Below are 24,623 nucleotides of genomic sequence, written 5' to 3' on the forward strand. Positions count from 1 at the left end.
CTTATAGTGGGGAGACTAGGATCTCTGTATGAAAAAGCAAGTAGAAAGGCTTAATGCAGTATTTTGCAGTTTACTGAGGAGCACTGAAAATCCTTTACTCATCTACAGTAAATACAGTATATCATCTCCTCATTTCCCTGACAAATCTCAGGCCTTTCATGCCTCCCTCTTCTCATCTCCCATCCTTTCTATCTCGGTATGATTTTTCGTCATCTACCCTCCATCTGATCCTGATACCCCCACTTGGCCCTCTATCCTTGCACACCTTTTCTCCCACGACCTGCCCAACCGGAAATTCCAGCTTTCTGATATAGCAAACGGCTCAACTTGTCCCACCTCACCCACAGAACAACGGACTCCGGATCTGTTCCCGTGGAAGGCAGGTATCTCACAGTCATTGTGAGCATCCAGTACCTGGTCATAAATTCTCAGCACAGAAACAAGCTCTTCAGCCCATTCACGTTGGCTGCTTTGCCCGTTTGCCTGTGTTGGGACCGTATTCTTTGATGCTTCACTTCAGCGTTTACCCTACCAGATGAGGCTACCCACTGAGTCCTCAATGGAAGCCGTAACCACAGATTCTGTTGCAAATGATTCATATGTCGCATCACAAACAAGTGCAAGGTTCAAAGAGGAGCAATCAAATTCTTTTTTAAAAAATTATTCTATTTAAATTTTTAAAAGAAGGAATACAAGGACTCAATTAATACATATTGAAAAAAAATTAATTCAAATTCATTAATAAGTCCAAGAGGAAAAAAAAGAACCCCTATCCCAACACCATCTCCCCGCATTTAGAAAAAAAGAGGGAGAAAAAAACCCAAAAGAGACAGAGGAAAGAAAGGAGAGAAGAAGAAAGAAGAGGAAAAAAAAAGAAAAAGAAGAGTTGGCATCCAGCTGTCAGAGACAGTTTAAAATACAAATTAAAGAAACTAGCTTATAATAAGGGATATATTGATTTAAAAAAATTAAAATAAATAGGTTAAACAATTCGGGCATTTAAGTAATCCAAATGTGGTTGCCAAATCTCAGTGAACATAGTGTATTCATTCCGAAGGGTAAAGTAATCTTCTCAAGGGGTATACAACTTTGCATTTCTTTATTCCAACGATCAATATGTACAAGGGAATCAGATTTCCATGTTACCGCTATGCATTTCCTGGCCACTGACAGCGCAATTTTAATAAATTTGGATTTATTCCCGGGGAAGTTAACTTTTAAAACTGCTAAGTTCCCCAAAAGAAACAATTCTGGGTCTAGAGGGAAACCCATCCCCAGAATCTTTTCCAGTACCTCCCCCAGATCTATCCAAAAAAATCTCAATTTCATGCCTAGCCAGGTGGAATGCAAAAAAGTACCAACATCTATGCCACTCCTGAATCACTTGTCAGCAATTTCTGGTTTATTTTAAAGTATTTTTTCAGGTGTGAGATATAACTGATGTAAAAAATTAAAATGTATAATTCTGTATCTAGAGTTGCTAAGAGTGGTAACGTTAACCAAACATAAATGTGACCAGCATTGATGATCAATTACAATGCCCAAATCCGACTCCCATCTTTCCCTCGATCTGTATATACCAAGCTTTGGGCATTGGTCCTGGAATAAAGAATACATATTAGAAATAAATTTAGTTGTATTCCCCTTTCGAAATTGAATCTCCATGTCTGAGCACCTTGGTAGGGCCAGTGATAGACCCAAACAGTCCCTCAAAAAAGAAATGTGGTATTAGATAAATTATATTTATTTTTAAGTCCCTCAAAAGACATAAATTAATTCTGCTGATTAAACAATCTTCAACGCGCCTAATACCGTGTTGATACCAGGTGACTAGAAATTTATTACCCTGAAACATAGGTACTAATCTGTTCTGAGAGCAATCAAATTCTTTACAGGTTTTGTCTAGCTACAGTGAAGCTGTAATCTCCTTGGTCAACAGCTTCATTGCCATAGAGATATTAAATGGAATAAACTGCTAATGGAACTTGAAATATTCACTGTGTACTGCCCACATCATTTAACTTGCAAAATGGTAACATCCACTAACGTCCAAGGAATTTCATTCCTGTTGAGATCACCTTTGATTTTAGGATCCTATAAAAATGAAGACAAATTCTCTGTCTAATTGGAAAAGAAAACGTCATCATTTAAATTCGTACAACATTAAGCTGTAGGAGGTCAAATAAGAAAGCTCATATCACAAGGGCAGATGTTATGAGACGTTATTGGGGTTTCAGAGTTTGGGTATGTGGGGGGCAGCTTACACATGATTAATTCTGTAATATCAACACAATCCAGGATAAACTGTAGACCTTGAAGCTGTCGGGGCAAGTACAGTACAATTATGTTTAAAATACATTTGGGTAGACATGTGGATCATAAGAGTGTAGAGGGTAAACTGCAGACAATTTGGGCCAGCTTGAATGGATAGCTTGGTTGGTATGGATGTGCTGCACCAAAAAGCATCTTTGTGATGAGTTATTCTGTGACTGACCAAGATAAAAGACCTGGTAATAGACCATGGACTAATTTACAGGTAGTTTCTACCTTTACCAAAATGTAAAGAAAGCTACAAGTAATGTTCCCTCTGAGGTGTGCGTGTGTGAGCAAACACAAGGGATTTAAACTGTGCACAAAAGGTTGTCACCCTCTATCTCACTGGTATATTTCATAATTGTACACAATGACATTTTCTTTTTCGGTTTCTGTTGTAGATGGTGTTGACAATGTAGAGTTTTCAAAGATTTGTTTTCAGATTTTAGAACTGGCTTGGCTCATTGACTCATATTGACTCAAAATTGATACTGTTTTTATTGAAGAAATTATTCAGTGCACATATTATTGTTACTGGGCAAAATATTATACAGCACAAGATTTTTGCACAGACTGGTCATTACAAATTACAGGATATATTGGCCTTGGTAATCAGATGTGCATTTACTGTCTGTGTCACCACTTTCACAGAATGACAATGTGTAGCTGTATTCCTGGATGTCTCAGTGTACAAACTCCAAGGCCCTACTGTTTACTGTGCAAGATCTACTCTGGTTCAACTTGCCAAAACACAACACCTCACATATGTCCGAGTTCTATTCATCTGTCATTCCTCAGCCCACTTCTCCTTTGATCTAGATCCCACTGTCACCTCAGATAATCTTCTGCACTGTCCACAATTCAACCAATTTTGGATCATTCACAAACATACTAGCAATGTGAGTAATATTGTTATCCAAATCAAGAATACAGATGACAAATAGGGATTCACAGCTGATCCTGACCATTAGTTACAGGCCTCCATTCTGAATAACACCTCTCCACTAAGCCCTTCTCCCTCCTTCCACTGAGCTAAATTTTGTATTCAAGGGAATTATCATCCTGAATCCCACGTGGTACAAATTCTCCACCAACCTCCAGTATGGAGCTTGTTAAATGATAAAGATACAGAAAACAACCCAGACCAGCCTACCAAGTAGGCCTTGTTAACGTCCACATAGTCTACAGTTACTGCCCAACCCTCAATCACTTTGTTAACTCTTCAAAAAACACAATCAAATTTGTGACAGACTATTTCCCCTCACACACAGCCATGAGAGCTATTCCACATCTGTCCTGGTCTTTCCAAACGCTGGTAGTTTCGACTCTTCAAAATCCCCTCCAATAACTTTCCCACCACTGATATTCGACTCACTGGCCTGTTGTTCCCAAGTTTGATCTGGAAGCCCTTTGGAAGTACTGTAATGCAAAAAGAGAACATAAAGAGTCAACGTCCATTCAGAAACCTGAGGGCAGGGGAGAAGAAGCTGTTTTGAACCATTTAGTGTGTGCCTCCAGGCTCCTGGTGGTAGCAATAAGAAGAGGGCATGTCCTGGGTGACGGGGTCCTTGATGATAGATACTGCCTTTTTGAGGCATTTCTCCTCGAAGATGTCCTGGATGCTTGGGAGGCTGGTGGCCGTGACGAAATGGACTAACTTTACAATTTTCTACAGCTTGTTTTGATCCTGTGCAGTGGCTCCTCACACCAGATGGTGATGCAACCAGCCAGAAAGCTCTTCACGGTACATCTCTAGAAATCTGTGATATACCAAATCTCCTCAAACTGCCAATGCAATATAGCAGCTGTCGTGCCTTCATTGTTACTGCATTGATATGTTGGGCCCAGGATAGATCCTCAGAGATGTTGACACCCAGGAACTTGAAACTGCTCACTCTTTCTATTTCTCATCTTTCTATGAGTGTCTTTCCTCATTTGGCCTTTTCTGAAATCCAAAATCAGTTCATTGGTCTTACTGATGTCGAGTGCAAGGTTGTTGCTGCAACACCTGAACTATCTCACTCCTGTACTCCCTCATATCAGCATCTGAAATTCTCCCAACAATAGTTGGGTCATCAGCAACTTTAGAGATGGCATTTGAGCTGTGCCTAGCCACATAATTATGAGTGTAGAGCAGCCTTTCTCAAACTTCTTGCCCTAGAGGAATCCTTGACATAATTATCAGGTCTCAGCGAACCCGTGCGTAAAAATTATTGTACCTACAGCTCATGGTACATTAGCGTGATCAGTAAATTGTACATATAATAATCCAAAAATAATTGTCAATGCTCTTTTTAGTAGAGAATGAATTTTTAGCCAACCTTTCTTGTAAAAAAAACAGGTAGTTAAACTTAAGTTTGTTGAAATTAATCTTTCTTTTCCTTTCATAAATTTTAAAATCTTATAAATAATAAATTGCTGCTTATGCCAAAATGGGATTTAATTTTTCTAAAGGTAGACACGGTAGATTTAATTTAAGTAAAGGTTGTAAACTGATTTTAATTAATACTATTTACAACATGAACAATGTCGAATAGTGAAGTTACTAAAAACCATAAGCCAAAGCAAAATGAACAAAATTATAGCCTGAGAGGAAGTTTTATACAAAACCTTGAAAAAGATTTTTTCTTACTAAGATCAGGCTCAAATATAGGCCTAGTATGTGAAACTTGTGCTTGTTTGTTGCTGCATAAATATTCAATTCTGGGTCAAGAAAAGCACATAGATTTCACCTTCAACTAAAATGAGACCATTTCTATCTTTGCTCTTGATGCTTGTTAAAGAAGAATAATCTTACTCACACATGCATGAAGTTGAAAATTGCAGTAAAATTGCTTTCCTACGGATGGCGAGACACCCTTCTTTCATAGAGATCCAGACCTTGTTCAGGGGCAGGTCAATAAATTCCACCCACTATAATTTTACATGCTGGCATTATTAGAACCTCACTAACTGTGAGAGTTTTCCTTTTCTGGGTAACAAGTTCTGCTACTAAATAACTTGTCTCCTGAATCCTTTTACTGACTGTGACTTTATTCACAAAAGCGTTACTCTGTTTCTTTTGAGATTCCAATAGCCTTACAAAATAATCAGCTCTTTAAAGAGTCACATGGCTGTGAGTTGTAGTTCAGTGTCTTTTCAGTTGTGCTGGAGCCATTGCTACATTTGTAAGCTGTTTGCCACAGACTAGGCACAATGGAACAGGACAACTTGGATCACCAGTCCACATAAAACACATTGATAACTGGCTTTCACAGTAAAGGAGGACTTTTTTTGTGTCTGTGCAGTGAAATAATTCCAAGGATTGTAATTCTTACCCTCACTGGTGTGAGGCATAGGCGGCAGTGCCGAGATTCAACTCTTCAGCTCACTACCCAATTCCCTTTATTCACTCTTCAGGAGCTCCTCCTGTTTTCCTATCTGGGTCGTTGGTACCAGTATGTACCACATCTTATGGCTGTTCACCCTCCCCTTGAGAATGCCGTGGACTCGATCCAAGTCAACCCTGACCCAGGGAGGCAACATACCATCTGGGGTTTTTTTCATGTCTACAGAATCTGCTTTCTGCTCCTCTAATCATGGAATCCTCTATCACTGCTACAATCCTCTCCTCCTCATTCCCTTCTAAGCCACAGAGTCAGACTCTGCGCCAGAGACCCAGTCAATGTGGCTTCTCCAATAGGAACACACCCCACTCAACAGTATCCAAAGCAGTATACTTATTATTGTGGGAAACGGCCACAGGGATTTTGAAACGATTGTTAAAAAAAAACGTTTTTTGCAGATTGAATCAGTGTAAGGAAGACAAATGCAATGGTAGCATTCATTTTGAGAGGACTAGAATATAAAAGCAAGGATGTAATGCTGAGACTTTATAAGGCATTGGTCAGACCACACTTGGACTATTGTGAGCAGTTTTGGGCCCTTTACCTAAGAAACAATTTGTTGACATTGGAGAGGGTCGAGAGAAGGTTCACGAGAATGATTGCAGGAATGAAAGGGTTAACATATATGAAATGTTTGATGGCTCTGGGCCTGTACTTGGAGTTTAGAAGAATGGGTGGGGGAGATTCTCATTGAAACCTATTGAATATTGAAAGAGGTAGAGTGGATGTGGCCAGGAGATTTCCTATGGTGGGAAAGTCTAGGATTAAGACCAGAGGGCACAAGCTCCGAATAGAGGGTCATCCATTTAGAACAGAGATGAGGAAAAAAAATCCCTAGCCAGAAGGTGGTGAATCTGTAGAATTTATTACCACAGAAGGTTGTGCAGGCCATTTCACTGGGTATATTTAAGATGGAGGTTGATAGGTTCTTGATTAATGGAAGTGTCAAAGGTTATGGGGAGAAGGTAGGTGAATGGGGTTGAGAGGGATAATAAATCAGCGATAATGTAATGGCAGAGCAGATTTGATTGGCCGAATGGCCTAATTCTGCTCTTATGTCTTATGGTCTAATGGACTTAAAAGTGGATACTGGAAAGATGAAGGACGGAACTGAACAGCTCACCTACACAGTGGAGATTGCATCTGATATCATCTGGAGACAAAGCATCGATCAGTTGAGGAGAGCAGAGTCAATTGTTAGAGAAGGAAGATGGCTAGAACTATCAAAACCACTTCTGCAGTTCCATAGCAAACTCCTCCAACCACCATGGGGGAAGCCACAGAACCTGAGATTGTTTCACATCACAAGTCTCATCTGCCAAGCAAAGTAATCCCACTGTCAGGAAAGATGTTATTTCACAAAAGTAAGAAAGCATCCACTGCAATTAAATTTTTATGCCCAAATGGGACAATTTAACATTTACTATGCTGTGGATGTCTATAGAGCTAAGCCGGTAGGAGCACTGAGTACTTAATATTTCAGTAAATCCTTGAGTAATATTGTAAATAGATTGTTTGATTAAGCATTCTTTGTTGTTCAATTAATTAATTATGGGTTATATGTAAAAGTACGTGAATGGCATATGTCATCACGCCACCATATCATAAGTCAGCACCTCGCTTAAAGTAAAAACGAACATACACAAGTTACATCCCAGCTCTGTGTTTTTGCTTTCAGTTGGATTTTATGTTTTGAGTTACAACCACATAAGGAACCACATTTTATTAGCAATCAATCAAATCACCCTTACATATTGAAAATCTCTAGTCTAGCATTTTGTAATTTGATAACTCCCACCATCTGGCACATTTTGAATATGTTGTACAGATCTGTACTAATTAATTCTAACTAAGATCTAAAATTATTAAGGTCTGTACTGATCTGCAGCTGATTGACTTCCCAGTGAAATTTTGCAATCTCAGCTGACAATTTTTCAAATGTACATAAACTTTGTTACCGACATTTTGCAGAATCTTCTTGTGACCTAGTGAGCATCTAAAAAATTAGTGTTAAATGAACAGTTCTCCTGCTCAGAGGAAAATGGAACAGGGGCAATTTCTGTGATCTGGCATTTTCTGTAGCCCTGCACTGGTCAGGTCTCAAGGATGCCGGACTAGAGAGTTTTGAACTGTAATAATGCAACATCTAGATTGTTTTATCATTGTCACATTGTTGTGATTGTTGGAACATTGAGCAAGGATCACTCTCCTTGCCCAAGGCCCAGTAGTAGTGGAAGGATATTGATACATAAATAATTATCAAATGACAAAGCTAACATCAGATCCCAAACTGAGTCTTTAAAGGAGGAAGTCTGTGGTTTATTCTGCAGAGCACTCCGCAATGCGTTTCACACTGAAGTTGAAGGTATCAATAGCCATTGGGTTCCTTGCACATTCTTTCCCCTTCCCTGTGAAAATAATCCATAAGACCATAAGATATAGGAGCAGAACTAGGCCATTTGGCCCATCGAGTCTGCTCCACCATTTCATCATGGCTGATTCATTTTGCCTCTCAGCCCCAATCTCCTGCCTTTTTCCCGTATCCCTTCATGTCCTGATCACTCAAGAATCTATCAACCACTGCTTGAATATATATCAAGACTTAACCTCCACAGCTGCCTGTGGCAACGAATTCCACAGATTCACCACTCCCTGGCTAAAGAAATTCCTCCTCATCCTGTTCTAAAAGGACGTCCCTCTATTCTGAGGCTGTCTCTTCTGTTATTAGACTCTCCTACCACAGGAAACATCCACTCCACATCCACTCTATATGTTTCATCAATTGTTCTCAAGTAGGAGTTCCTTTCTAAAACAAAAGAAGTAACTATTATTCATGAAATCTTTGAACAGGCAAGAGGAAGTATCTCATTAAACAACACTAGCATATCTAATACTTTGCACTAGTCTTTTGTATTGTAACAAATAAGTCTAATACATCTGGAACTGACAATGATTTCTTTTACTCTCAGGCCCTGTGCTCGCTGGAGGTGGAGATTGGAAACTTGCTCGGAGAATTTCACATTAAGATGAAAGGCAAGTATTCACGGAAGAAAGCTGGCACGCGTTTTGTTGTTGGTTGGTAGAGTAAAGAATAATTTTACGTGCTCTCTTAATGCATCACAGCCTGATGGGAAATTAAGTAGAAATTCTAACATGTAATATCGATGACTTTTGCTCTGAAATAGAAAATATTGTGCTTGTATTTTGAAGTTGTATCTCCTACAAAGAACTATCGCAACCAATATCATAGCCATGAGGTGTCAACATTCGTTAATATTGAACATTAATGAAGTGGCAGAAACACTCAACCGATCACACAGAATGTTGACTGACCAGAAGCATTAGGTCTGTTCTCCTTTCCACAGATGCTGCCTGAACTGCTGAGTGTTCTCAGCAATTTTCTGTTTTTACTCTAGATTTTCAGAATCTGCAGAATTTTGCCTTTTTAGTTCTTTAACATAGATCTGAGTAGATTTCACAGATGGGTTTTTCAGAATTTTTTCTCTGCAACCACCTCACTATCCATTCCCCATCCTCCTCTGCTCTTGAATGCTCTATCTTTTATGTTCAAGTAATAGGTTTAGTATTGCGAGAATTTCTTGTTTAAAGCCCACTTGCCATTTTTGCAGTGACTTGAAAATGGCTGTTTGAAAAAATTAACTGGTAATTCTTCTTTCCAGATGAATATATAACTCCAGATTTGGAAAGTGGGAGAGAAATTTAATCCCGGTTATGGAACAGCGGTAGAAAACCCACCTCTGAACTGCACTGCTGTGGTTCATACTGCGCCTGTCTGCTGACATTCAGTGTACACTGCCACAGGTCTCAGCCTATGACTGAAAGCAAACTGAGGACCTATTGCCCTCACAGGCAGAAGTGGAGAGGGCTCTGGCTTCTTGCATCCACGTTCTTCATATTGGAAGTGACAGGTTCCTGATCCTGCACAATGAGATTGACACATTGAAGTACTCTGTACATCTCCCTCTCACCTGGCCTTCTTTAATAATTTAATAAAATCCCATTGACCTGATAGTTGGAGTTCAGGCAGTTTCCCCTTCACTAACAGTAAAATAGAGTTGATATCCCAAGCTGAAGTTCCAAGGCTCACCTCAGCTGCTTAAAGTGCAAAGTTTTGAAATGGATTCTATGCAGGCTTGAAGTTCTAACATTGTCTTGATCTACCTTGGACTTTACAGGTTTAGCTGGTTTTGCCCGCCTTTGTCCTGGCGATCAATATGAGGTAAGTGGTTTGTAACTTAGCTTTAGTCACACAAGTGAGACATGGCAATTCAATTGTTGAGAGGAATATTGGTCCTCATTGAGTTGATAATGGGTCAGTTTAACTTAATAGTGGTAAAAATAAACATGCTTGACACCTTTTGCTACACATTTTCAGTAGCTTGATGTTCTGCAAGTCTGAGTAATGTTCCTATTCAGAATGATCATTCTTGCTAATGAAACTGGAACAAGTGCTGGAGAGGGTGGTGGTTTGAGAACAGAATAAGTCATTTCCTAAATTTTGAAATATAATTAGAGATGTTCCTATGCATGCTAACTGATTTGTTTTATCTTTACCAAGATCTTTATGCGTTATGGTCGTCAAAGGTGGAAATTAAAAGGCAGAATAGAAATAAATGACCGGCAAAGCTGGGATGGAGAAGAAATGATCTTCTTGCCTCTGATTAATGAATTATTCTCAATTAAGGTACATGAACAGCTGAGTATAGACATTGGAGTAATTCAGAAACTACTGTGCTTACCAATCACATTACATTACCTGCCATTTCTGAAGGTTGATTATGTGTCTCTTGATCACAAGGCCTAGTCACATGATGCTGTGGTTTACAAATACTATTGAACCAAATGTGTTGAAGGTTTGTCTCTCTGTCATATAAGATGCAGGTGAAAGCCACTACGGTCATGCAAAAATAGTCATAGTTTTTTAAAAAGAACCAGAAACTGAAGGTGGCACTCAGCCACACAGCAGCAATAAAGAAAGTAAATGGTAATACTTTAGGTATATCCTGGACCTGATCAGGCCACCCAATGGGTCAGAGGCAGAGTTCTTGTATTGACATTGGAGTTTACTAACTTCTGTGTCATTTTACTATGTTAACTTCTTGCAAGTTTTTCATACTTTCCCACTTCAAGAATGTATGCTGGACTTTGGATCTGTCATTCATCTCCCTTTTCAGTCCATTTAATTTCACAGCTCATCCTTCCCCTGTTCTAATGTTTGCATTCTCTGTTTGACTTCTATGTGATAAAGACTTCACTATGCCCAGATGATTTACTGATCTGACACGCAAGATTTTCCTGCTTCCAGCATTGTTTTCAAATTGTGTCATTTATACTTTGGAACAAAATGAAAAGTGATCCCACAAAAGCAGAGGAGTTCCTGCAGCATTCTGACTTTGTTTTGCATTCTGTGCAAAGATTGTAGCTTCATTTTACAATTCTTGTGTCTCTATAACATAACTCCTTTCCTTGCATTTTGCTCACCATCTAATTGTACACTCATTGGATCATTAAATGCCCCCATGCCTTTCTTTTCTTCTGAGATAATTATCTTTCAGAAACATTTCTGAATTGGCTTTGAGAAATGACATACCTTTGGAGAAATACTCAAATTTCTCCCTGCAGAATTTACCCTGACATTTATCAATGAAGCTACTGGATAGCCCTTTTGGGCTGTTGGTCCCAACTATTCCTGTAAATTTAAAAGAAAGGCTTGATGCTGACACTGGAAAAAAGGGAGAGCAGTTAAATGATTACTTGCTACAGGCTCCTTGGTCTTATCAGTCACAGCAGAAATCCAGCAGCTGAAGTAATTGTTTTTTAAACTATCAGATTGAAATTGCATCAATGGAGCATTCAGAATTCCTTAAAAGGATGTCTCTGTTTCATGTCTAGCTGTTTGTAGTAAATTCAACATGATCACTTTCAGGAATCCAGTATCTTTTTATCACTATTCATTCAGTAGATGCTCACTTGACTCATTTCTCAATGATGCATCTGGCTGAGAAAGTTGAAGTTACAAACTCTCAATTAAGGCTAGTACTGTATTGTAAAGATAAGTTATTAGTGCTAGTGACCCTGGCCCTGGTCTGCAGTTCAGTTCAACAGGCAGCTGGTTGATTTTGTGGCTTTGATGAATTTCTTCTCTTAAACTAATGCCACTCACTGTTGCTTAATCATTTCTTATCTCGGTGCTGATCAAGAATAGTGATATTGTAGATTGCTTGCTTTTGTTGCCTGGGTTACATTTCAAAGTAGCTTCAGGGTGCGAAATGCTTGAGATTAAATTATTCTTAAAACACAGGCTTTTGGACATTGTTGAATTCAGCAAAAATTTAAAATTCACTGCAAATCTTTCATGCAAAGATTAAAAAATAACATTACTAATGGTTTTACACTTAGGACTACTGACCTGTGAGGTCAAGAAGCAAATTATATTGCATTCAATTTTACACCCACGTGTTTGCAGTGCTTGGGGAAATTGCTGGTGTTGCCTCACTAGTGAAAGGGAAAATGTGGATAAAGGACTTCTGTTTGATGTGACCTTTAAGGTAGATTAGCTTTCCACTTGCTGTACACTTGGCAACTGGCAGCAGCAATATCTTACTGTGGAAGCCCTACATGAAGGGAGCAGAGCAAGAAATGATAGAGTCTGTGCTCACTAAAAAGGACAAAGACACTATGGAATAGGACTGCCACCAAAGATAATGGAGCTGGTAAAACCACATGCATCTATTAACTCAGAATCACACAATCAGAATGACACATTTTCTCCATTTAATCTCTCTCTCTCTCTCTTTAGGTGTCAGAATTGAAGGGTCTGGCAACTCATCTCCTGGTCGGCAGTGTCACTTGTGAAACAAAAGATCTATTCACAGCCCAACCTCAAATGGTTGCCGTCGACATCAATGACCTTGGAACTGTGAAGCTAAACCTGGAGGTGACGTGGTAGTAAGTAATGGATGTTGACCTCTATTATTCCATAAATTTCAATAGTTCTATTTAATGTCAGAGAAATGTATACAATAAACATCATGAAATTCTTTTTCTTCACAAACATCCACAAAAACAGAGGAGTGCCCCAAAAAATGAATGACAGGAAAATGTTAGAACCCCAAAGCCACCCCAGCTCCCCCCCTCACAAGCAGCAGTAAAACAATGACCCCCCATGAGCACTCAAGCGTGCAGCAAAGCATCAATAAAGACACAGACTTGCAGTGCCCCAAAAACTACTCGTTCACCCAGTAATTCAACATACCACAGGCTCTCTCTCTCCTTAATACGGGAAAAAGAGGTGTCCCCTTTCACAGCGAGAGGGGAGACAGAACAAAACAAATCGCTGATTTATGATGTTGAAATTCTTTTGCGTCACTGTTTCCAAGCTCTGTGCCCGAAGATCTCGGGTCTCTGGCACACAGCCAGCAGCCAGCTTGCTGCTTTCGATCTTCCGTCTACTCCCACGACACACCAGGCGGCGGCACCGACCTCGAATCCGCCCGCCTCCAGAGCCACGGAGATCCAGCACCCTGAAGGCACGCTGGTCTTCTAGGCCGCGTCCTGTCTGTCATGTTTCTGAGCTCCTCGGCTATCCACGTTGTTGAGTAGCATGGGTTTTACTAAAAAATGGCATCATAACTGGAAACAAATCAGGATGTGCAGTGCCAAAAACAAAGCACTGGGCATTCCAGTTTCACAACCTTCATGTTTCAAACACATCTGTAACATAAATATTTCATTCAATCTTCTTCACATTGTAAAGTACACACATGTCCATGGCCCTAATCAGTGGAAATTTTGCTAAAATACATTTTGAGAATTATTCTTATTCTAAGGGTACTACTAATAATAAACAATGACAATTGCTGGCACTGAAATGTGTGATGACATTTGTGGGCTGCCCCCAGCACATCATTAGGTGTGCTGGTTATTAATGCAAATGACACATTTCACTGCATGTTTCGATGTACTTAGATAAATAAATCTGAAATCTAGTAGTGGAGCGAAGCATGGGGATTGCAGAATGAGGCTACAAAGTACAGGCTTTGACACTCCATGTACAGGTATACTTCCAATTTAGCAGTGAATTGCAGGGACCCTACCTAGTAAAACCCATAAGAGTATGTCTAGAGTGTCTGTTGTTCTCGAATTGAAAGTAGGTTGTAGGACTTTCTTTTCTAGAAAGCTACAACTGAACTTGGCTTCACCACCCATTCAGATCATAACTACTCTTCCAACACATTTAAATCCCTTTAAATCCATACATTACGGGTTTATGCCAGTAAGAAGTGTCACTATTCGACTTTACTTACTCTGTCTAGGGTAATCCAGGATGCTGAATATTTCCATTGAATCCCTCCACCCCTCAGCTCATGTCACTGGTCTATCCACCAAATTGGTCCCATATCACCAGACCATTTTACTGAATCATTTCATTTCTCTTTCAAAAGCCTTCATAACCTTTTTGAAGTTTTATGCCCATAATGGGACATAATGCTTCATTTATGTCCAGAATGGTTTTAAGGAAGATTTAACATTACTTTGCTGCTAATGCCTTTATTCACGGGGATTCACTCACACCTTTAGAATTAAACCCTGTATGTTATTCTGTTTCTCCTCATTCTTTCTAGCAAAATATGTCACTTCACACTTCTGTGTTTTGAGTTTTATCTCACACCTGTCTGGCCATTCCACCAACTTTCCTTTGTTCTCTTGAAGTCCAACTCTGTCCTCCTCGCTGTTTACTGTACTTGTCTCACTTAGACAGACATAGCGGGGTTGCTTTTTCTGAAGTTTTGCCCAGTGTATCCAAGTCTAGTAAATGTATTAGATAGCAATGGTCCAATTATTGACACCTACAGAAAATCCACTGCAGACTCTTCCTCTCTCCTGCTCAGTGTTGTATTCATTCTGCAGCTGCCAAGTTTGCTCCTGCAGCTGGGGGCGGGGGGGGGGGGGGGTCTATTTTGCTATCAAGCAGACACTTGTAACGACATTGTTTTTTTCCTTGTGTATTTGCAGTCCATTTGATAAAGAAGACCTGACTCCATCCACTGGCAATCTGCACAAAGCTACCAGTGTACAGAGGCGCAGTTCCATATATAGCCAAAGCACACCAGAAACACCCACCTTTGATGACTTCTCCTTCTTTGTAAGTAACGCGCTCCATTGAAAACCATGTACAATTAAGTAAAATATGCACGCTGATAAATAATATTTAAAACAACGGGGTATGGCTTGTGCTTTTCTGTGAATTCTAACTTCCCTTATTTTCTGTTTGTAACTGTTGACTCACATTGCAATGATTTTGAAGATTCATCGTGGACAAATTTGCTGTTGATACTAAGCTGGGTGGCAGTATGACATGTGATGAGGATGTTAGGAGAATTCAGGGTGACTTGGATAGGCTGGGTGAGTGGGCAGATACTTGGCAGATGACGTTTAATGTGAATAAGTGTGAGGTTATCCACTTTGGGAGTAAGAACAGGGAGACAGATTATTATCTGAACGGTGTAAAGTTAGGTAAGGGAGAAATACAAAGAGATCTAGGAGTCCTTGTTCATCAGTCACTGAAGGTGAATGAGCATGTGCAGCAGGCAGTGAAGAAGGCTAATGGAATGTTGGCCTTTATTACAAAGGGAATTGAGTACAAGAGCAAGGAAATCCTCTTGCATTTGTACAGAGCCCTGGTGAGACCACACCTGGAGTATTGTGTACAGTTTTGGTCTCCAGGGTTAAGGAAGGACATCCTGGCTGTAGAGGAAGTGCAGCGTAGATTCACAAGGTTAATTCCTGGGATGTCCGGACTGTCTTACGCAGAGAGGTTAGAGAGACTGGGCTTGTACATGCTGGAATTAAGGAGATTGAGAGGGGATCTGATTGAAACATATAAGATTATTAAGGGATTGGACAAGATAGAGGCAGGAAATATGTTCCAGATGCTGGGAGAGTCCAGTACCAGAGGGCATGGTTTGAGAATAAGGGGTAGGTCATTTAGAGTTAAGGAAAAACTTCTTCTCCCAGAGAGTTGTGGGGTTCTGGAATGCACTGCCTCGGAAGGCAGTGGAGGCCAACTCTCTGGATGCTTTCAAGAAGGAGCTAGATAGGTATCTTATGGATAGGGGAATCAAGGGATATGGGGACAAGGCAGGAACCGGGTATTGATAGTAGATGATCAGCCATGATCTCAAAATGGTGGTGCAGGCTCGAAGGGCCGAATGGTCTACTTCTGCACTTATTGTCTATTGTCTATTGACAATAAATCATTGTTTATTATCCCAATGCTTCAGTTTGATTCGTCAGTTGATCACAATAAGGAAGGAGTAGACTAATGTACATTAGGATGTCAGTAAAAACTCAGCAGCTGCATCTCTCTGCAGACTGTCAAGCTGAAATGCAAAACCTACTTATTCCCAATCCAGTTCAAGAACAAAGCTTATCATAGTTTTGATCTTAATTGCTTCATTTAGAATAGTGATGATTGGTGTGCAAGGGGCATTGCAGTCGTACAGCAGATGTTGTTTAAGGTTGGAGTTAAGTAGAAGTCAGCTTCTACTGGGTTCTGCGGAACTTATGTCTATCGAGGTGATGAAAAACAGGAAGTCTTGACATTTGCATATCCCATTATGACAAAACAATCACTGTGGCTGAATTATATGTTCTGACTGCAAGTGAAATAACAGAGGCATTAGTTTTCATTTGTTAATTTGAGTGGATGAAATATTCTGCATTCCAGAACCTTGCTTCCTATAAGTGACATTCTGTGTCAGGACTGCCAACTTGTGAAATCCTATCCCACACCTCCAAAAGAAATGCTTCTTAATTTAATGCTTCAAATGAAATCAGATTTGTTTCAATTTGTTTTAGCAGTTATAGATACAAAATTTTTGGCTTAAAAAAAGCAAACAGCTGAAGGTTATAGGTTCAGAAGGAAATCAGCACATTATAGTATTAATGGCAAGACTCTTGACAGTGTGGAGGATCAGAGGGATCTTAGGGTCCGAGTCCATAGGACGCTCAAAGCAGCTGTGCAGATTGACTCTGTGGTTAAGAAGTATGGTGTATTGGCCTTCATCAATAATGGAGTTGAATTTAGGAGCCGAGCCTGGGCAAGGTTTTTTTCTTATGGAAGACTGGCAGTTGCCCAAGCTGCAAGCCTCCCCTCTCCACGCCACCAATGTTGTCCAAGGGAAGGGCATTAGGACCCATACAGCTTGGCACCGGTGTCATCGCAGAGCAATGTGTGGTTAAGTGCCTTGCTCAAGGACACATACACAGCCTCAGCCAAGGCTTGAACTAGTGACCTTCAGATCACAAGACGAACACCTTAACCACTTGGCCATGAATCAATGCAACTATATAGGACCCTGGTCAGACTCCACTTGGAGTACTGTGCTCAGTTCTGGTTGCCTCACTACAGGAAGGATGTGGAAGCCATAGAAAGGGTGCAGAGGAGATTTACAAAGATGTTGCCTGGATTGGGGATCATGCCTTATGAGAATAGGTTGAGTGAACTTGGCCTTTTCTCCTTGGAGTGACAGAGGATGAGAGGTGACCTGATAGAGGTGTATAAGATGATGAGAGGCATTGATCATGTGGATAGTCAGAGACTTTTTCCCAGGGCTGAAATGGTTGCCACAAGGGGACACAGGTTTAAGGTGCTGGGGAGTAGGTACAGGGGAGATGTCAGGGGTAAGTTTTTTACTCAGAGAGTGGTGAGTGTGTGGAATGGGCTGCCAGCAATGGTGTTGGAGGCAGATATGATAGGGTCTTTTAAGAGGCTTTTAGATAGGTACATGGAGCTTAGTAAAATAAAGGGCTATTGTTAAGCCTAGTAATTTCTAAGGTAGGGACATGTTCGGCACAACTTTGTGGGCTGAAGGGCCTGTATTGTGCTGTAGGTTTTCTGTTTCTATGTTTATTTGTTAAGGACAAAATATGTTTGGGAGGGATGCTAATGGTGACTGAATTGATTTGAAATGGTTTATTATTACCACCTGTATAGAGATACAGTGATAAACTCAGTTCTGCATGCCATTCATACAAATAATTCCCAAACATAAGTGCAATGAGGTAGTACAGGGGAAATACAATACAATAATAATTTGAGACGACACGGTAGCATAGTGGTTAGCACAACAGTTTACAGTACCAGTGACCAGGGTTCAATTCCCGCCACTGCCTGTAGGTAGGTTAATTGAGCATTGTAAATTGCCCCATGATTAGACTAGGATTAAATCAGGGTTGCTGAGCATCGTGGTTCGAAGGGTCAGAAGGGCCTATTCTGCGTTATATCTCAATAAATAAATAAATGAACGAGCAGCATAGGATGGAGAATATGGTGTTACAGTTAGAGTTCAGGTGACCAATAATGCACAACTTGTCAAGTGCCATGTCAAGGTAGATTGTGAGGGCAAGAGTTTGCCTTTACCAGACAAGAGGTCCATTCAAGAATCTCATTACAGCGGGATGAAGCTATGCATAAGCCTGGTGGAACGTGTTTTTAAGCTTTTGTATCTTCTGTCCAATGGAAGTGCGGAGAAGAGAGGATGTTCAGGCTGGGAGGGGCCTGTGATTATGTTAGCTGCTTATCCAAGGTAGAGAAAAATGTAAATAGAGTTCATGGAGGGGAGGCTGGCTTTTCATATTAGGAGGTAATTCTGGGTTTCTAGTTGGAATTCTACCATATGCATCTTTTTGGACTATATAGGAACCAAGTCTGCTGTTGGCATAATTATGTTTTATTGTGGAGCCACAGTTGGGCTCAAGAGAAAAGTCAGTTTGTAATCCACCTAGAAGATTGGCTATTACTTAGACAGAGGACTCACCTAGACGATGTAAAGAAATTAGATTTACATAATTTGTCTATGATCTGAGTAACTGCTTGTTCTTCTGATTGGCGCAGAATGACTCTCCAAGTTTCACTACCCAATGGAGTTAGTGGACCATGTATCTTTATTGTGTTGGTGAGAGATAGAGAATTATTCCCATTATTCCATTAATATATGAATGGAATTTGATGTGAAGATATAGAAAGTTGAAAATGACAGGTAAAATTCAGATGTATTTCGCTGAGTGCTAACAAATTGACTAGGTTTCATTCAGTTTTAAAGGCAAATTGTTGGTAAGATTCTAGCTGAGATTAGGTCACGATGATTTGAGAGCTACATCAAGATACCTGATCCACAATATTACTCCTTTTGATAAATTCCTATTATAGTAGCAAATACCTGAAGAAGATAGAACACTTACTGCCTCTTCATTTGAATGAGTATCCACAATAGGAGCACATACTCATAATTTGAGAAAACTGTTTTGAAACTGTTTAAGATAAATCTCATTTGGCAGAATTAGAGATTTCACTGAATTTATGGACTGCAGAAGGAATACAGTTACAAATTTAGTATGTGACTTTGATGGATTCCTAAATTATGAGACTTGCGTGCATTTATGAATATCTCCCCTCTGATAAAGGTAAAGCAAAGAGCATAAATTTATTTGTAATATTTCACTGTGTCAGAAATTCCAAAGTCATGATCAACTAATGGTGCCCTTCTGAAAAGTAACCACTCTGGAAGTACAGCCCGTGTGCCAATAAATCTCACTAAATGGCATTTGAATGTACAGTATATGGAAGATGAGGAACACTCGTTGCTTTTTATCTCAGCCATTTAGACATTGAGAGAATCAAGGGGTAAGAAGTTAATGCTGAGGCAAAAGATCAGTCATGATCTTATTGAATGGTGGAGCAGGCATGAGGGGATAAATAGCCTTCTCCTGCAGCTATTTCTTCGATTCTTATAGAGATCGAACATGGGACATGTTGAAGTATTCAGCTTCTTCCATTAAGTGTCTAACACATGCACTAACTCTTTAAATTCTGACATTCAAGAAATGCCTGAAGCCGCCAGCAAACAGACTGCGGCTGTCATTTATAGATGCTCTGCAGGACACATTCTTTGACAAACTGCAACGGAGTCGCTCATTCAGTGACCTGCCATCACTTAGGCTGTGGCCTAGGGAAAGGCCGGAACACTACGTGAGTCGCCTTTGTGGGAGTGATCTCTCTCCATGAGTGAGATTTTGCCAGCTGCATGTGTGTGTGGGTTTTCCTGTCTCAGCTGCTGCTGATTCTCCAGAATTCTTGTGTGTGCCACTCCGCATCAACCTGTTAGTGTGAAGAAGCAAAAACTTGTGCTGGAAAGACAAATTCTTTTGTGTACCATTGCAGGTCATCTATAGACGTGAAAAAGCTAACTCCAGATGTTTGTCCAGATATAAGCACATGATTTTCCCCAATGACTAAATTCACATGTTCTTGATCTAACAGGTTCTGGATAGGTTTCGATTTCCTTCTGATTAGTTAGATGATCAGTTTTACTACCTAATATGAACTGAAACCACCTGCATTCAGTTAGGTATGATGTTAGCAGGTCCAGTGAAGACTTGGCACCAGATTTCTGGAATGAAAATCTAGCTGTTATTATAAGTATCTAATTTTGTGGCAGAAAACCATCCAGAAGATCTCCGTATTGTTAAAAGTCTTTGATGAGCCCATAGAGCTTCAGATTTTCAGAGCTTCTGAAATTGCTGCCTGTTTTCCTCCAACTTTTGCATCTGACAGAGCCTGGCACAATTGCTCCTCTCGAGCAGTCTTGCTACTGCCCCGATGTTCTTGCAGGAGACCGAGCAGGAAAAGTTAAGGCCCTGCTTACGTGTACACTTGGTGCACGGACCAGTTCCTCAGCTCTCATGCCGGAGAATCTGATAGCTGAAGTGAGGGGGAGATGTGGAATTACTGTCCTCCAGCCCTTGATTCTTTTCACAACAGAACGTTGAACAAAGTTGAGGGAGATTTAATCTGCTTTCCAATTTTAGTTATTCGTTTTCATGATTACCTGTCAATCGAAAGGCCCCTCCATTAGCTGCCTGCTGAAGTTTTGCAAGCAGCTCAATATTAACTATCAAAATGCATTTTTTTGCCTAAGGAGTACCAGTGGTAATTCTCATCTAGAGAGTATTGACAGTGTAAAGCCAGCCCTATCAATAAACTGCCTATAATACATCTCATGTGATTTTCATTCCCATTGAGGTAAACATGGTTTGCCAGATGAAACATGCATTTGGAAGATTACGCACCTGATTTTATTCCCAATACCTCTTTGTGCTCAATTGGCATAATAGTGACCAATGGAAAACAATTTCAGGTTCGCCAATGACTGTAAACATAAGCTCAACATATTTTACTGCAAAGGTTTCAAAGCAGCTGACATTAAGAAATAGCTTTGCTTAAGCTGCCTGACAACACAAGAGAAATTCAAAATAAGGCAGGCTTGAAACCCTTACTATTCCTAACAATGTTAATATGCTTTTTGTAATGACACTTTCCAATGGTACTTCCAACAATCATTTAGAGAAGAATTTGCCCACCAAGTTTTTGGCCGCATGGAGCCTTTTATCTACCGTGCACAGTTAATGCACAGTTTTATGACATTTTATGGTCCAATTTGATCAGTAATTTTCCAAAGATGCCATCTTATTTGTAAAGGAGTATTTACTATAAAATGTTTCAGTCAATAGATTCTAAGATAAGTATTTTTTGTTCTAGTCTTCGCAGCTTGACAATTGTATCTTTGATGAAGGGAACTTGACTGGTGAAACATCCATCTCTCTTAAAGACTGTTGTCTTGCAAATGGCAACTGTGGCAATCAGCCCGAACTGGCATCCACTAGTCGAGTCTATTCTAACCCTGAAATTATTTTGATTCCACCGGATACTCAAGATGAAGACTCAGAATCTCAGTCAGCAACAACACAAATAAATGGTGACTCAGCAGCTACAGATACAATAGAGAGAACTGGTGATTCGCCTTCAGCTGAATCAGTGCCAGTAGAAGAGATCAAAGACACTGGGGACACGTCACCTCTGCAAATGAAACACCGCCATCCACTGTTAGACCATGACGGTGATATATTTTTAGAACCTAATGTCACAGTGGCAATCCTTCAAGATTCAGATGAAATGTCTGATCTAAAGCCAGTGGAACTGGATCCCTATGAAGGTAATCTAACCAAGCAACTGGTGAAGAGGTTGACTTCAGCAGAAATGGGGCTAGCTTGTGAGGGGCAGGACACTGAATGCTTCATTTCCAGTGATTATGCAGGAATGCAGTCCACCTCACGGATGAGTCTGGAAGAAGCTCTGCAAGGTCTCCTGCTTTCACTGGAACCACACAAAGAGCAATATAAAGAACTTCTGGACTTGGATCAAGAAGTCATGCGACTTGAGGACCTGCTGAAGGTCAGTATATTAATTGGTATTGGTACTGGCATTGATTTATTATTTGGTCTGGTATGGAAGTGCTACTGCACAGGACTGAAAGAAGCTGCAGAAGGTTGTAAACCTAGTCAGCTCCATCTTGGGCACTAGCCTACAAACTACCCAGGACATCTTTAGGGAGCAGTGTCTCAGAAAGGCAGCATCCATTATTAAGAACCTCCAGCACCCAGGGCATGCCCTTTTCTCACTGTTACCATCAGGTAGGAGATACAGAAGCCTGAAGGCACACATTCAGCGATTCAGGAACAGCTTCGTCCCCTCTGCCATCCAATTCCTAAATGGACTTTGAAGCTTTGGACACTACCTCACTTTTTTTAATATACAGTATTTCTGTTTTTGATCATATTTTAGTAATCTATTCAATATATGTAATTGATTTCTTTTCTTTTTCAATCTTTTAAGTTTTTCAAAAGTAAATACATAACAATCATAATAATCATAGTAGTATAAAGGGAGTGGGATTACATTGTTGATAATTAACATAGGAAAAAAAAGCTATAAATAGTACCAATATAATAGACCTCCCAAACCCTATACATAATTGAGTTACTTGTTTATTTATTATTATGTTTTATTTTATTTATTTCTCTCTCTCTGCTAAGTTAACATATTTCACGTCACATGCAGGTGATAATAAACCTGATTCTGATTCTGAGATGCTGCACAGTAACAGGTCCTTACAGACCAACAAACTTAATTACATCCATGCGACCAATTAACATACTAATTCATACATCTTTGGGAGCATGAGGAGGAAACCCATGCAATCACAGGGAGAATGTATGAACTCCTTACAAACAGTGGCAGAATTGAACCTGGGTCACTGGCATTGTAATCATGTTATGTTAACTACCATGTGACCATGTTACACCACAGTGAAAAATCTAGTTTTGCAAGTTATCCGAAATGCCTGTTTAAAAATGACTGTCCTAAATATGGAATTATTGCTTAGTTAGATAGTTCTGAACATTGACAGCTGAGCAAGTATCCAAGTGTCATAAAGTGCAATCTCTTTTCCCCAGAGATGGGTTCATCAGGAGGACAAGCTGGATTCAAATTGGCAGATGTCTAAGCACCCATACCTGGATCTAAGATTCAGTTCAAATGACTATGGAGCACATCATGACCTATTTCTGATAACCAGAAAGTTTGCAATGCTGCAAATCTGATCTTGCAGCATTTAGTCCTAACTGTTAAAAAATATTTCATCTTATTTCTTTGGACAAGGAAGAGCCCTTTGAAAAAAAGTTTGATATTCTCTAAGTTCAGTCATTAGATACTGTGATATACCAGACAGCTCCATTCCTTTGTGTATTTTTCCATGGGAGGTCCACTGCACTTCTAGCCCTGTTTTTAGTTCTCCCTATTCTGTTTCTCAAAACAATACGGTATTTACTTGCTTTCCATCTTAGCTGACGTTCTCAGAGTTTGGTTCCATGAACTTCTCTGATGTCTTTTGCCTGCAGTGCAAGCCAAGTGCTAATCAAAGCAGAGTGTCTAGCGTGAGTCTCACAGTTGAAAGTGCTCTGGAAAGCTTCGATTTCCTGAACACCTCAGACCTGGAGGACGATGGCGGCGGTGAAGAAGCTGATAATGATGGATCTGAATGCTCCGAGGTTGAGCCTCAGAAGAATGCTGTGTAAGTTCCTGAGAAAGGAATTCAGGGGTATCAGAATTGTTTACCTCCTTCTCAATAAGCAAAAGGATGATGTCACTTTAGTTTGCTTTACTTTGTAGTTAATTGAGTGATTGGAGATGGGGATTGAGTGAGGTGTTGAATTGTTTTAATATTTGATGAAAAACTAATTTGAGTGATCCTTGGGATGGTGAGTTCACTGCATTCCTTCAAGGATGTTTTAAACACATCTTAGAATATTTTCCTCTATCTACTTGGCATCTCTTCCTATAGCAGAGCCCAGAAGAGGGAAAATAACAAATATGGCCTGTTCAAAATGGCTGACTGAATGCAAGGATGACTTCAATATCTTTGAGATGTTGGCCTAGGACAGGATACTGATATTAGTTTGCTCATCCCATCCAGCCATTGCCTGATAGGGTTCTGGTTTGCACCTTTGGGAAACACATCATAACAATGCTCTTCTGTTTCCTAAGTTCCGTTCCACTTTAAGCAACTTCCCCTTTTGCTTAACCCAACACAGAGAGCAACCTCAATTCCAATTATAAAATTTGAGTTTTTTAAATAACATTTAAGTTCATATTAAGGAGTAGAATGAGTAACTAATTGGTCTCAAAAGACCTTGTGGAATTTTTAGCCTGAGTCATTCAACTGATTAACAGACTCTTGCCTGAATTAAAGGATATGTGGAGGTGAATTAGAGGCTGAGAATAAACTCAAGAAGTAAGGTATTCCATTTAAGAAATGCTTTTCATAATACCAGAGTATTCAACTAATTCATTTTGAATCATGGTTAATGTACAAAGAGAGGCCCCAGAGGAAGAATTGAAATGCATGATCAATTACTCTGTTCTTTTAAATTGTTTGATTAAATGTTGGCAAGGATATTGGGAGAAATCCCTGCTCTTCAACTTTATCATGAGATATTTTACCT

General features: G+C 39.9%; 1 protein-coding gene across 1 annotated transcript in view; it reads left to right on the top strand.

Annotated features, from left to right (window-relative positions):
• Window positions 1–8,040: 8,040 nt before the first annotated feature.
• LOC140721536 (rho family-interacting cell polarization regulator 2-like) overlaps window positions 8,041–24,623 on the top strand; it is a 30,488-nt gene continuing 13,905 nt past the window's right edge. The window contains exons 1-8 of the mRNA XM_073036351.1: window positions 8,041–8,064; window positions 8,627–8,732; window positions 9,896–9,939; window positions 10,279–10,404; window positions 12,520–12,668; window positions 14,736–14,865; window positions 21,322–22,014; window positions 23,466–23,692. Of these exons, the coding sequence (XP_072892452.1) occupies window positions 8,041–8,064; window positions 8,627–8,732; window positions 9,896–9,939; window positions 10,279–10,404; window positions 12,520–12,668; window positions 14,736–14,865; window positions 21,322–22,014; window positions 23,466–23,692 (1,499 nt within the window). The remainder of the gene's footprint in view (window positions 8,065–8,626; window positions 8,733–9,895; window positions 9,940–10,278; window positions 10,405–12,519; window positions 12,669–14,735; window positions 14,866–21,321; window positions 22,015–23,465; window positions 23,693–24,623) is intronic.

This window comes from Hemitrygon akajei, chromosome 2 (assembly GCF_048418815.1).
Source record: "Hemitrygon akajei chromosome 2, sHemAka1.3, whole genome shotgun sequence".
Lineage (NCBI taxonomy): Eukaryota > Metazoa > Chordata > Chondrichthyes > Myliobatiformes > Dasyatidae > Hemitrygon > Hemitrygon akajei.